The 11,969-nt window shown below is 40.8% G+C and overlaps 1 protein-coding gene and 1 long non-coding RNA gene across 12 annotated transcripts; one reads left to right on the top strand and one right to left on the bottom strand.

Annotated features, from left to right (window-relative positions):
• Positions 1–198: 198 nt before the first annotated feature.
• On the bottom strand, positions 199–9,351 carry LOC108277785 (testis-expressed protein 12). 11 transcript variants are annotated; one of them, XM_047161503.2, is made up of 6 exons: positions 9,215–9,351; positions 5,309–5,384; positions 3,410–3,521; positions 3,171–3,222; positions 731–901; positions 199–272 (listed from the first exon to the last, which is right to left on the bottom strand). In XM_047161503.2, the coding sequence occupies exons 2-5, from the start codon at positions 5,378–5,380 to the stop codon at positions 757–759; spliced, it is 381 nt and encodes a 126-aa protein (XP_047017459.1). In that variant the 5' UTR covers positions 5,381–5,384; positions 9,215–9,351; the 3' UTR covers positions 199–272; positions 731–756. The 11 variants fall into 11 exon arrangements, with proteins under 11 accessions (XP_047017459.1, XP_017346184.1, XP_017346187.1 ...); XM_017490695.3 differs by lacking the exons at positions 199–272; positions 9,215–9,351 and adding exons at positions 8,604–8,654; positions 8,850–8,981 and having other exon boundaries at positions 364–901; XM_017490698.3 differs by lacking the exon at positions 199–272 and having other exon boundaries at positions 364–901.
• LOC124626101 (uncharacterized) lies at positions 8,226–11,667 on the top strand. Its single transcript, XR_006983996.2, has 3 exons — positions 8,226–8,360; positions 11,017–11,182; positions 11,303–11,667. It is a non-coding gene; the product is annotated as an uncharacterized LOC124626101 (long non-coding RNA).
• Positions 11,668–11,969: the final 302 nt, after the last annotated feature.

Here is an 11,969-nt window from a genome sequence, read left to right as displayed (position 1 = left end):
AAAGTGCAGTTATAATGTTCTGCTATAACACTAAACATCCTAGATCCTGTATAGATGGACGTTTTAGAAAGCTATGAATTGTCCGTATAAATTCAATCACCTTGAATAATATCTTAATAGGCAGTATGTGTGTGTGTGTGTGTGTGTGTGTGTGTGTGTGTGTGTGTGTGTGTTGAAAAGCAAATTAAACTGTAGGACTGTTTTATAAGCAACTCTAGGCCTTTTAATTATGGATGTGGAGGACGGTGATGTTCTGTCAGTGGTTATAACCCCTAAAAAGTTGTTGAAATTGTCAAGTGCAGAGAGAGAAAATAAAGGTTAGAATACAGCTGCTGCTCAGAAATAAAGGTTTACAAAGAAAAGTACATTTCTAGGTTGCTTGGACAACATCCTGTATTACACCCACAGAGATTTACAAAACTTGAACTTAAAGAACAGTACTCTTTGTATTTGAGCAAAGAAAGAGAATGTCATATGTCTGTTATTGTCATAGGACTCGCATCAAGCATTCTGCAAATCTGTTATAACAATCAACTCAACTGCTGCTATTACAACCTGTTGTAGCATGTTAAATAAAAGGTGTATATACTGTATAGTCATCCTTTTAACATTAACACAGGAAGCATAACTCAAATATTATAATAGAAGAATCACAACAACAATTCACTACAACAACAAATTAGCTTCCACAAAATTAAATCAAACTTGAATTCAAATATAGCTCCAATACCTTCATTTAACATATTTGTCAGTTGGCTATCCCTGTAGTTTGTCTGAAATAACAGCCAAAGACTGTCTCAGGTGTTCCTTCTTCTCCTTAAGTTGTGATTCCAAGCTCAAAGCCTCAGTCAGAATATTCGTCAGCTCCTGAATCTGTGATGCATCCACCGCAGCTCTCTCTCTGCAGACACATTTTCATACAGATCAGTGAGGACCAAACAGGTGAATGTATAACATCGTTGCTATATATAGATATAAGTAATGAAGACACTGAAGATTATTGCATTGGACATCGGTGTCAAATGAACTCAATTAAAAGCAAGGTGGACATTACATGTCTATGATGGACAGGGTCATGGACACCCAAGGCTCATTGATGTGCGTGGGGAGTGACGGCTAACCCGTCTGGTCTGATCCCACATAAGAGCTACTGTAGCACAAGTTGATGAAAAAAGGTAATGCTGGTTATGACAGAAAGGTGTTAGAACCCAGTGAATCGCAGCTTGCTGTGTGTGGAGCTGCGTAGCTGCAGAGTGCCCATGCTGAACTGTCCACCGCTGAACGCATCTATAATAGGCACGTGAGCATCAGAGCATGGACCATGGACCAATAGAAGAAGGTGGCCTGGTCTGATGAATCACATTTTCTTTTACATCATGTGTGGTTGGGGAAGAGATGCCACCAGGATGCACTATGGGAAGACGGCAAGTCAGGGGAGGCAGGGTGATGTTCTGGGCTATGTTCTGCTGGGAAACCTTGGGTCCTGGCATTCATGTGGATGTTACTTTGACATGTACCATCTACCTAAACATTGTTGCAGACCAAGTACACCTGTTCATGGCAACAGTATTCTCTAATGACAGTGTCCTATTTCAGCAGGATAATGTGCCCTGCCACACTGCAAAAACTTCAGGAATGGTTTGTGGAACAAAGATTTCAAGGTGTTGACTTGGCCTCCAAATTCCTCAGATCTCAATCTGATGGAGCATCTGTGGGATGTGTTGGACAAACAAGTCCGATCCATGGAGGCCCCACCTCGCAACTTACAGGATTTAAATGACATGCTGTTAACATCTTGGTGCTAGATACCACTGCAGCCTGGTCGTTGTATGAGACATTGCTGTGCTCTTGGAAGAATTTTGGAAGGTCAGCCACTTCTGGGAAAGTTCACTACTGTGCTGAATTTTTCCATTTGGAGATAATGGCTCTCACTGTGGTTCTTTGGAGTCCCAGAGCCTTTGAAATAGCTTTGTAACCCTTTCCACACTGATGTTTTTCAATCACCTTCCTCATCCATCCATCCATCCATCTTCTACCGCTTAACCAACTTCCTGCTGTTGAAAAAGTTCTATTTAAGTGTTGATTTGATTGAACAGGGTTTACAGTAATCAGGCCTGGTTGTGTCTAATCCAGCTGAACCACATTATGAATGCAGTTTCATAGATTTGGGGAATTAGTAACTACAGGGGCAAATATATTTTCACACAGGCCCAGTTGGTACTAGATAACCAATAAATAACGTTATCATTTATAAACTGCATTTTGTGTTTACTCAGGTTGCCTTTGGTTTATATAAGATTTTGTTTTAATTTCTGAAACAATTTAGTACGAGATCTACACAAAAAAACAGAAGAAATTAACAAATCAGAGCAAATGCTTTTTCATAGCACTGTAGTAGAATATATAAGTCACGGGCTACTCATACTTATACCACAGTGCAGTTGAATGCTCAAATCTGATTGATCAGAAGGTGTACATTATTTTTCATATAACGGCACAGGTAGTTCCGGCTGTAATATAAATGATGAGTTAACATTAATGTGCTACGTTATTATTTCTACACTAACAGCTCATACACAGGGACTTTTATGGCGAACGCTCCAAATAACGTAAGACTAATAACAAGCAGATTTTTAAAAAGTGTTGTTTAACAAAGTAATTATTTATAATTGTTGATGTGGTGAAGTTTTTTCCTTAGGAGATGTTTATTTAACATTTATAGAAGAAGTCTCGGTTGTAAGCCTTCCATTTTCTCTGTAACATGTCAGGCTGCGTTTTGTGTGTGTGTGTGAGTGTGAGAGAAAGAGAGAGAGAGAGAGAGAGAGAGAGAGGGGGTGGTGAATAAAGAATGTTTATTGCAGCTATAATGTACGTGAAAACAGGAACTAACTTGTTAAATCCAACTGTAATTTAATGAATAAATGAAACATTGAAATCGTTGGCAAATCGCTGTGGTATAAGCAGAAGAACACACTCCAGAACGTGCTGTTGTGTGTTATTCCTGTGAGATAGCCTCTCCATTTAATTCAGTTTGAGGTTGTCCTTATTAAATGTCATCCTGCCCCATCCAAATCTATGGTCACGAGCCACTGCTGGTCAAACTTCTGATGAATTTTACAATTAACAGAAAGGACCATGTGTGACTGTGTGATCATGTATGTATCACCTACCGCAGCATTTCTGGGTATTTTGTGAACAGGCAATTGATTTCTCTGACAGCACCTGAATTTAAATAAACAGGTACATTGAACGCATATTAAAAGACTGAGTATCTAACTGGTCATTGTGTTATTCATTCAAGCTTGTGTTCAAGACTCCAGTCATATCTACATGTTCAAGATAAAAGAGCTAAATGTAGAGAATTACTTCCCATTAAATCTAAAAAGGAAAAGCTTAAAACTGACCATACCTGACCATGCTTTTTCAAACCCCTCAGTCCCATCCACAGGGGCTAATTTAGTACGAGACACCTTCATCCTCTTTGCTGGAGAATCATCACAAAACGCACCAGCATGTTCAGCCTATAATAAAACATCACATTTAGCTCAAAACACACATATTGAAGTGACTGTAAATGACTATTGCAAAAATCAGCAAAAAAAAACCTCAATATTGCAAACCTGAGTGCCATTTTGTAACAGAATATCTTACAGAGTCTGATCTGTTCCTGTAAACCACAAATCTTATTACAATATTTTCTCTTAATTCATTCATTCATTAAAAACGATTTTCAATTTTTGCTGAATCTTCACTTGGTATTGCACCAACAGCAAATCCTGCTTTAGCAGAGGTATGTCCTGTATTTATTGCTAATAATCTCTATGTTAATGCCTATAGCTGCCAATATTAATATTTTATAACTTTGTTCATTCATCTTTAGTAACAGATTTATCCTGATCAGAGTCAGGATTGGCAGTCCACCTACTGGCATGTTTTTTTGGAGGTGGGAGAAAACGTCAAACTCACAGACAGTAACTTGACCTCAGGATTGAACCAGGAACCTTGGAGCTGTGAGGTTGCAATGCTACACTACTACAGATACACTACATAGCTTATATATGTGGACACCTAACCATCAAACATATATGTGCTTGTTGATCACACCATTCCAGATTCAGTCCCTGTTTGCTGTTAAAATAACCTCCACTCTTCTGGGAAGGCTTTCCACAAGATTTTGGAGTGTGGCTGTGTGGATTTGTGTTCGTTCAGCCACAAGAGCTTTAGTGAGGTCAGGAACTGATGTCATGTGAGGAAACAGAGGTACAGTCGGCATTCCTGTTTATCCTAAAGGTCTTCAGTGTGGTTGAGGTCAGGCCTCGGGCCTGTTGAGTTCTTGCACTCCAAACTTGGCAAACCATTTTTGTTCATCAGTGTAAATTGTTATTATTTTGTTTAAAGATCTTTTTTCCCCCCATTTAGTGCTTCCTGGCAGAAGCTACATAAGATATTTACTTTTCCCAGAAGCCAAAATAATAATTTACACTCATCATCCTGTTCAAGGTTTTACACCCCCCTGGCTCGTAATGTATCGTGTTTCCTTCTTGTGCAACAGTGAACGTTTGCACCTTTGGTAATTGTTGTGTACGAGTCCCTCAGTTGTCCTCAGAGTGAAAAGATGGATCTCAACATCATATAGTCGCTGTTAGAAAGGGGTTAAATATGCAGAAGATGCTGGAAAAGCACATGTGCAGGACCTGGAGAATTTTTCTGAAGAACAGTGGGCAGTTTAACTGCTCAGGACAAACATGGGACTCATGACCAACTATCACAAAACATAAAAACATGTAGCTGATCATCCAGGTAACGACACACAGTATTAAGAATCAAGCATATGCAAACTATTGAACTGGTTCATTTGTGTAAATTGATCTTGTGGACTATATAGAAAGACGTGTTATGTGAAATAGCTTCTTCAGGGCAGTACTAAATAAAATGCCAATGCAATTTTTATGATCCCTTTTTTTTTTTTTAATTACTAACGTTTTGCAGATTCTGCAAGACACATGTAAACTTATGACCTCAACTGTATATGAGCTCATTTCTGGTGCAAATCGAAAGCAACTTTAATTCTTATTTGTGGCTCTCATGGTGATTCCTCCAATGTAAAAGGCAATAAAGGCAAACATTTGTTTTCTCTTAATATTAAACCAATGAAACAAAAATTGGAAATAAGAAAATATGTTTTTGGACTCTCCTTTTTTTTTTTTTTTTTAAATCACTGGAACTTCAGTTCAGTTTTGTACCTATGTAGAAGAGGTTTGTGTGTGCTGTGTGATTTCTGATGTCTAATGCTGATTATAAGATTTACCTCTGGCATTTTCAGTTTAGTTCCTTTAACGTCTGTCCCCCTGAGTGTCATCTGTGATCCTTTACCAGTCATTGTCCTGTTTGGTGTTGGTGTGGGGGTAGGGGGGAAACACCCAAAGATAAGGCTTTTATCAGTTGGCAAACACTTCTATCCAAAGAGATTTACAAATAAGACAGAATTATTACAAATAACAAAAAAAAAATTCCCTTTCTAAATAGGATACTGATATTCTGTGATAGCTTGTATGCTTTATAAATGCTTCTGTCTTCTTTTGTATCCTCTGAACAGTTTTTGGACCCTCTCAGTTTATTTAAAAGAATAAAGAAAAAATTGTTATAGAATTAGAATTTATTGTAAAGTAATGCATTTGAACTATCTGCAAATAATATTTTTTATTTTAATAAATGACTCTGTCCTAACCACAACCTAAAAACAATAGGTTACTGTCCGTAAATCTGGTTCTCTGAAACATCGAGTGGAGAGATCCACTTATGGGAACGGCATCCGTACCTAACCTCTGTAGAAGCATCCAACTGCACCATGTCTGGTTATGACAGACAGGAGCACGTGTCCAATGCCAGGTAAGGGCACACCCCTTACCTGAGTGCATGACCTGTGTGCGCTCCTCTTCCCCAGTGAGCAAATTCACTTCTCGTGTGGCAAGTGGGGCAAGCTTGGTGGATCTCTACACTTGATATTTCAGAGAACTGGGGTTACGGACAGTAATCTATTGTTCTCTTTCATCATCTCGTGTTCGAGATCCACCTGTGGGAGAAATGGACAACTCCCCGGTTGCCCAACACACTCATAGTGAGGCCCTGTAAGCCAGGGGAAGGTCACCTAGATAGGTGGTGTTTGACACGTCCCATAATGACGTGCCTGGTAACACCATGCACAAAGGTGATAGTGGTACGCAGGCAGAACACGGAGGACATGCTGATGACATAAATAACTGAAGCCTGACAGCCCGAAAACGTGGACTAATAACCCCCTGGGACCGTGAATCAGGCTGGCCGCTTCCTGTCGGGGTCGGAGTGAGCGGGGCCAGGGGATTTCTTGGTCATGACTACAGCAAAGGACGTTCTCCTCCAAGGCTTCACAGAAGGGGAATTACCCTGCTGAGCCGGTGGCTTATTTGAGGTTTTGGTCTGCCAGCGTTCTGGAAATGGCATCCCACAGGGGGATAAGGTGGCCGCAAGGGGCCTGGCACGGCACGGGTTTCCTCGGCATACATACTTTGAGAGCCTCATCCTCCTTCTTTTTGTCATCTCAACGTTGTTGCATCAAAGCTCCACCGGCGCTCCTGCTATGCGCCACTTCTCGCTATCGGGGAGACCCGATAGGTTAAGTCAGGGCGCACGCTCGTCAACCACCAAGAGGGCCATGGAACGACCGCTCACCTGGATGGCTTAGTGTGCATTGCAAAGTCCATTTTGCTGGGGAGACTGGGCTTGGGGGGACCGAGCAGGCCGCATTGGGAGGGGTTAAGTTGTCTGGCGATGGCGCGGCGGGGCGGGGCGGGGGGGGGGGTCACCCATGCTGAGAACCACCATATCCTTAACCTCGAAGGCTGCGAGACCATCTCCCAGCAGTGTTTCATGTGCTTGGCACATGAGGGGAGAACTGTGAGGATCTAGTTTCTCAGGCCGGGTGGGTGTCCCAGGAGTTTCCCCATCATAAACATCCCTCTCTTGGTCAGTGGCTCTCTCGCAAAATTCGAACAGGACGGACTGAGGTAAGGCCGTGGGAACATTAGCCTGGGGTGATAAAGAAGACACGATGACCTCGTCGGAGCCAGGCAGCTTGTTAATGAAGGAGGGTTCACTTCGTAAGATGTCCTCGAGGAGCGAAGGGTCTCTTTGATCCCTGGGAGCGTGCAGTCATCGTTGTTTCGCCCGTCAGAGTTGGACTGACTAAAATCCATGCTCTGGGTCATGGCCACTTTGAGCCTTCGGTGCTGGAGCTTTTTGGAAATCAATGGATTCTTCCACGTGTTTGAGGCCCATGCAGAGCACGTAGAAGAGATGAGAATCCCTACCTGCAATGAGAGCACTGCACGCAGCCAGGCAGACACGCGACTGGTTGTCCCTGGCGGAAGTCAGTCGGGTCCGTAAGGTGGGCAGCCATAGGGCAGGGGAGAAAAAGGCTTAAGATGAGGCGGGCAACCTAACAAGCAGTGCGAGCGTGGGCAGCTTACAGCGAATGACCCAGATAACCTGGCTAGCGAGACAGACACATCCCTCGGATCAGCCTTCGGCGGACGTGTCCTCCTCCAGACAAAAAGTGCAAGTCAGCGGACCAGCAAGCTGTGTGCACAAAATAAACGTACAGTTCATTTATGCACTCAGATAAGGTAAGGCGTGCCCTTACCTGGCATTGGACACATGCTCCTGTCCGTCATAGCCAGACTTGGTACAATGCCCTTCCCATAAGTGGATCCCGAACATGAGATGATGAAAAAGAACACACACGAGTTTACCATGTTCTACTGTAGGTCTGAGGATTACACCTCTCTCACTTTGAGATTTCTGAATCATTTTCTTAGACAAGTGAATTTACTGAAAGGCTATAAGAAAAGCCAGGTAACCAAGTGCATTAAATTCTTTCACAATATGCACACATTCACTCTTAATCGTATGCCTAATATGCTAAAAAAAAATATTTTAAAAAACGGCTCTGTTCATGTTTCTTGTCTCCTCACATTTCAAAACTGCTAACTCTGACAAAAGTTGAGTAGTTTGAACCCCGGTATATTACTGTCGATCGTTTAATATTTCTATCGTAAAACAATTGTCAAATATTTTACCTCGCACTTTTTGACCGTTAAAACGGTGTGTACAGTAAAGCCCCGCCTCCTTTGATTTGATTGGTCAGCTCAAATATTTTGCCATTGGCTAGAGCGCTAAGGCAGTTAGCAAGAGAAAGTCGGTTATCTTGGTGTTGTATGATATCTTTGCAGCACCAAATTAAAGTTTTTATTAGGCAATTATTTCACGACTATTATTATATAACCTCGGGGGGAAAAAATACTGAGGACCTCGTGATCTCAATGGTGGGTAGGGCCATGTATCTAGCTGATTAGCTAATATGTTAAACGTCATACCATATGGTCGGCTAACGCTCGCGTTTGTTAATGTAATTTACCTCAATATGTAAATACTGACAAAAATATACGGGGTGTTTAGCTATTCTGTCTATTTAACTACGCTGTAAAAATAAATAAATACATATCTACAGAAGAGGAATGAAGTACTGTAGCAGAGGTCAGGTGTCCTGCCCATTTGATTCAACTCACCGATAAGAACCGACTCGTTGCCATTTCAACATACTTTTCCATAATCTTTGCCTATAATAACAACATTACTTTGCATGGCATTTTTTCTAAACATGTATTTACAAAATCGTTAAGTCAGCAAGGCACTAAATGTGTGCACTGACAAACACAATCAACCTCCCTGTATTAATATTACAGTGCTGTGTCTATACTTCTTTATGATTTGTTTTCATTTATCCTGACACACAATTCACCATTAACGCTTACCCCTAACAAGCAGCTCAAACGTTGTAAAGTGATTAAATTACACCGCAATAGTAACGACAAGAAGACAGGTCTACATGTACAAAACAGGCTCGTACACGAGAGTCGACTCCTGGTGCTCAAATAAAAGAGCCGACTCGTTCGTGAACACCACACTTTAAATCCGAGTTTAATGTACACAAAGCTGCTTTATTTCTTCTAGTTTCTTGATGTTAATAATTTAACTAACATGATCGACATCTGTTCTCTACTCAAAGATGTCTGTTTTGGTAGCTAATCTCTACGCAACACAAAAATAAATACATGCCCGAGCTAGGTTTTCATTACCAGCCTATTTCCGTTACGTTCAAGTGAAAAATACTGATTACTGGCTTAACTCCTTAGGTCTTATCACTGTGGATGAAATGTGGACGAGAACAAAGTAAATAAACTTGTGGTAAATAAACTGAATCGAATCGCACAGGTGCTTGATTTGTTTAGTCGTTTCCACACGCTGTACTGCACATGGCCGCTTGGGGGCGCTGTTAACCACAGGCCTGTCCTGTCCAGTGTGTACCTTGTGGCGGTGAAAAGTCCCCCCCAAAAATATTAAAAACATTTTGTTTCTGTTTTTCAAAATTAATTTACGACTCTTCAGATCACGTTTAAACCAGTTAACATATATTTTCTGTTTAACAAAAAACCAAAACAACAACGCACATTATGTTTATCTCTACAGTATATGAACAGTTTATTATTGCAGTTGTTGATCATGTTATCTTTTAGAGCATAATGCTAATATTTGACCATCATGCAATGAGGCCTGGATTGCTGCTAGCCTTTGGGGTTGCTTTATGACCCATACTTAAAAAAATAATAATATAAAATAATAATAACAATATGACACAAACAAGGAGAAAACATAATGATGTGTATAGCGTAGCTTGGTGGCAGGAATAGACACTTAAACACAATAGCAGCTTAAAGGTAACTGAATATTACCACGGAATTTAGCTTACATCTCCTTGAGAAAATCTTTAATGAGGATTTTTCATCATTGCATCAAAACCTTATGGTCATGTGACAGCCATCCATCCATCCATCTCCTATACCGTTTATAGGGAACCTGGAGCCTATCCCCACATGGGAGCATGGGGCACAAGGTGGGGTACACCCTGGACATGGTGGTGATTTCACATGCAGCATATATGAAATGCTTTTGTATTTCTCAAAAAAATCTAATAAAATAAATCAACCCCCTTTGTGTCATAGTCAGCAAGACTGGGGTATCAGGTTGTACTTAAGCTCCTGGGATTTTGCTTTAAATTTGTTTATGCATTAAATTTGTTTTTGAAGAAATACAGAAGCATTTCATGAACAATCCAGCTGCTTTGAAGAAAAGTGCCGTTCAGGGCCTCACTACTGAAATGTTCATATTGCCCAAAGCTGCTCTTGTCCACCTTTATGCCTGTTATAATATTTTAGGACCCAATCCATTTTATACTAAAAGAGTCTCAGCCTTATGAGTGTTGTATTAATACATCACTAAACAAATGGATTTTTTTATTACTTGTGAATACATAGCACTTACATATTGACATTAATATCTATATAAACTATTCAACATGTTACATGATACAACATCAGGATACGTCCATGAATGTCAATGGAAAAGCACTGTTAATGGTATAGTCTGTATTACAAAGCTGGATTAATGATACAGTGAGTTAATAAGTGTAAATGAAGTTCTAACACACACATATTCAGTAAGCACTATTTTTTTTATCCTGGTCATGGTTGCAGTGGATCTAGAGCCTATTCTGGGAACACTGTGCACAATTTACTATGGATGGGACGAGCGTCCATCACACACACACATTCTCACACATTCACATCTCACATGTTTTTGGGAGGTGGAAGGACACTAGAGGTCGACCGATAGTGGATTTTACTGATACTGATAACTAAGAGCCAGTCATCTAACGTAGCTCTATTATGCTGTGGGAGACATTTTGTTGTGCATGTTTTGTGTCCACATCAATACAAAGTTATTCTAATTGTATTTATCGTTAACCTTTATTCTACAATGTGAGACATTTTCTATCCTGATAGGCATGGTCATAAACCATGCCAATGAAATGACACACACACAATATAACACAGCCACCATCCATCCATTTTCTTTACACAGGGTCGCAGGGAGCCTATTCCAGGGGACATGGGGCACAAGGCAGGGGACACCCTGAATGTACAATAGTGCACTATGGACAATTTAGAGATGCTAATCACGCATGTCTTTGGACTGAGGGAGGAAACCAGAGTATCCAGAGTCAAACCCAAACACACCCCACCATTCTGTATGTCTTGGCTTATCTACTGCATTTAGAAAGCTATGTCCATTTCATTTCTGACTGAACTGTTTCCTTAATTGTTTGCAGGATGCAGTAGATCGCTTATATATTTCTTACTTTTTGTAGGTTTTCCAGGATCGCTTTCTTTTCAAGCGTGGTGTAAAGGTATGTTCATCAACAGCATCAAAATGAGTAGTGAGTCTGCTGGTGCTTTGCCTGCCTTATGCTGAAATGGTTTTCAAAGGAGACATTATCTTGCATAATTTAACACATTTCCCTGTGCTCTTTAAAAGACATCTGTGAAGAATGCAATAAAATTCACCCTTAATTAAGCTCTTGGATTGGTGATAATTTTGTATGCTTATGACTTCTGCTCATTGGGGGGGGGGGGGCTGACATTTTATAGTGGAGAGGACCTCAGTAATATTGACAGCAGCGGATTGAAACTATGAGACTAAAGACAGTACAAAACAAAATCCAGCTCAGCTGGAAATAAGTGGAAATAAGAAGATTGTGGAAATAAGTGTGCCTCATGAAAGCTCTACGTTCCCTGGTTCAATCCTAAGCTTGGGTTAGAACCTGTATTAAGATTCTGCACATGTTCTCCACATGTTTGTTTGGGTTTCCTCAGGGTTCTCCGGTTTCCTCCCACCTCCCAAAAAACATACGGTACCAATAGGTGGATAGGCTACACTAAATTGCTTCTAGATGTCAATGACTGTGTGAATGTGTGTGTGCATAATGCCCTGTGATGAACTGGCATCCCATCCAGGGTGTATTGGACGCCTCGAGG

Source organism: Ictalurus punctatus, chromosome 17 (genome assembly GCF_001660625.3).
Source record: "Ictalurus punctatus breed USDA103 chromosome 17, Coco_2.0, whole genome shotgun sequence".
NCBI classification, from domain to species: domain Eukaryota; kingdom Metazoa; phylum Chordata; class Actinopteri; order Siluriformes; family Ictaluridae; genus Ictalurus; species Ictalurus punctatus.
The sequence above is the reverse complement of the archived record's forward strand: the minus strand, read 5'-3'. Positions and strand labels throughout refer to the sequence as shown.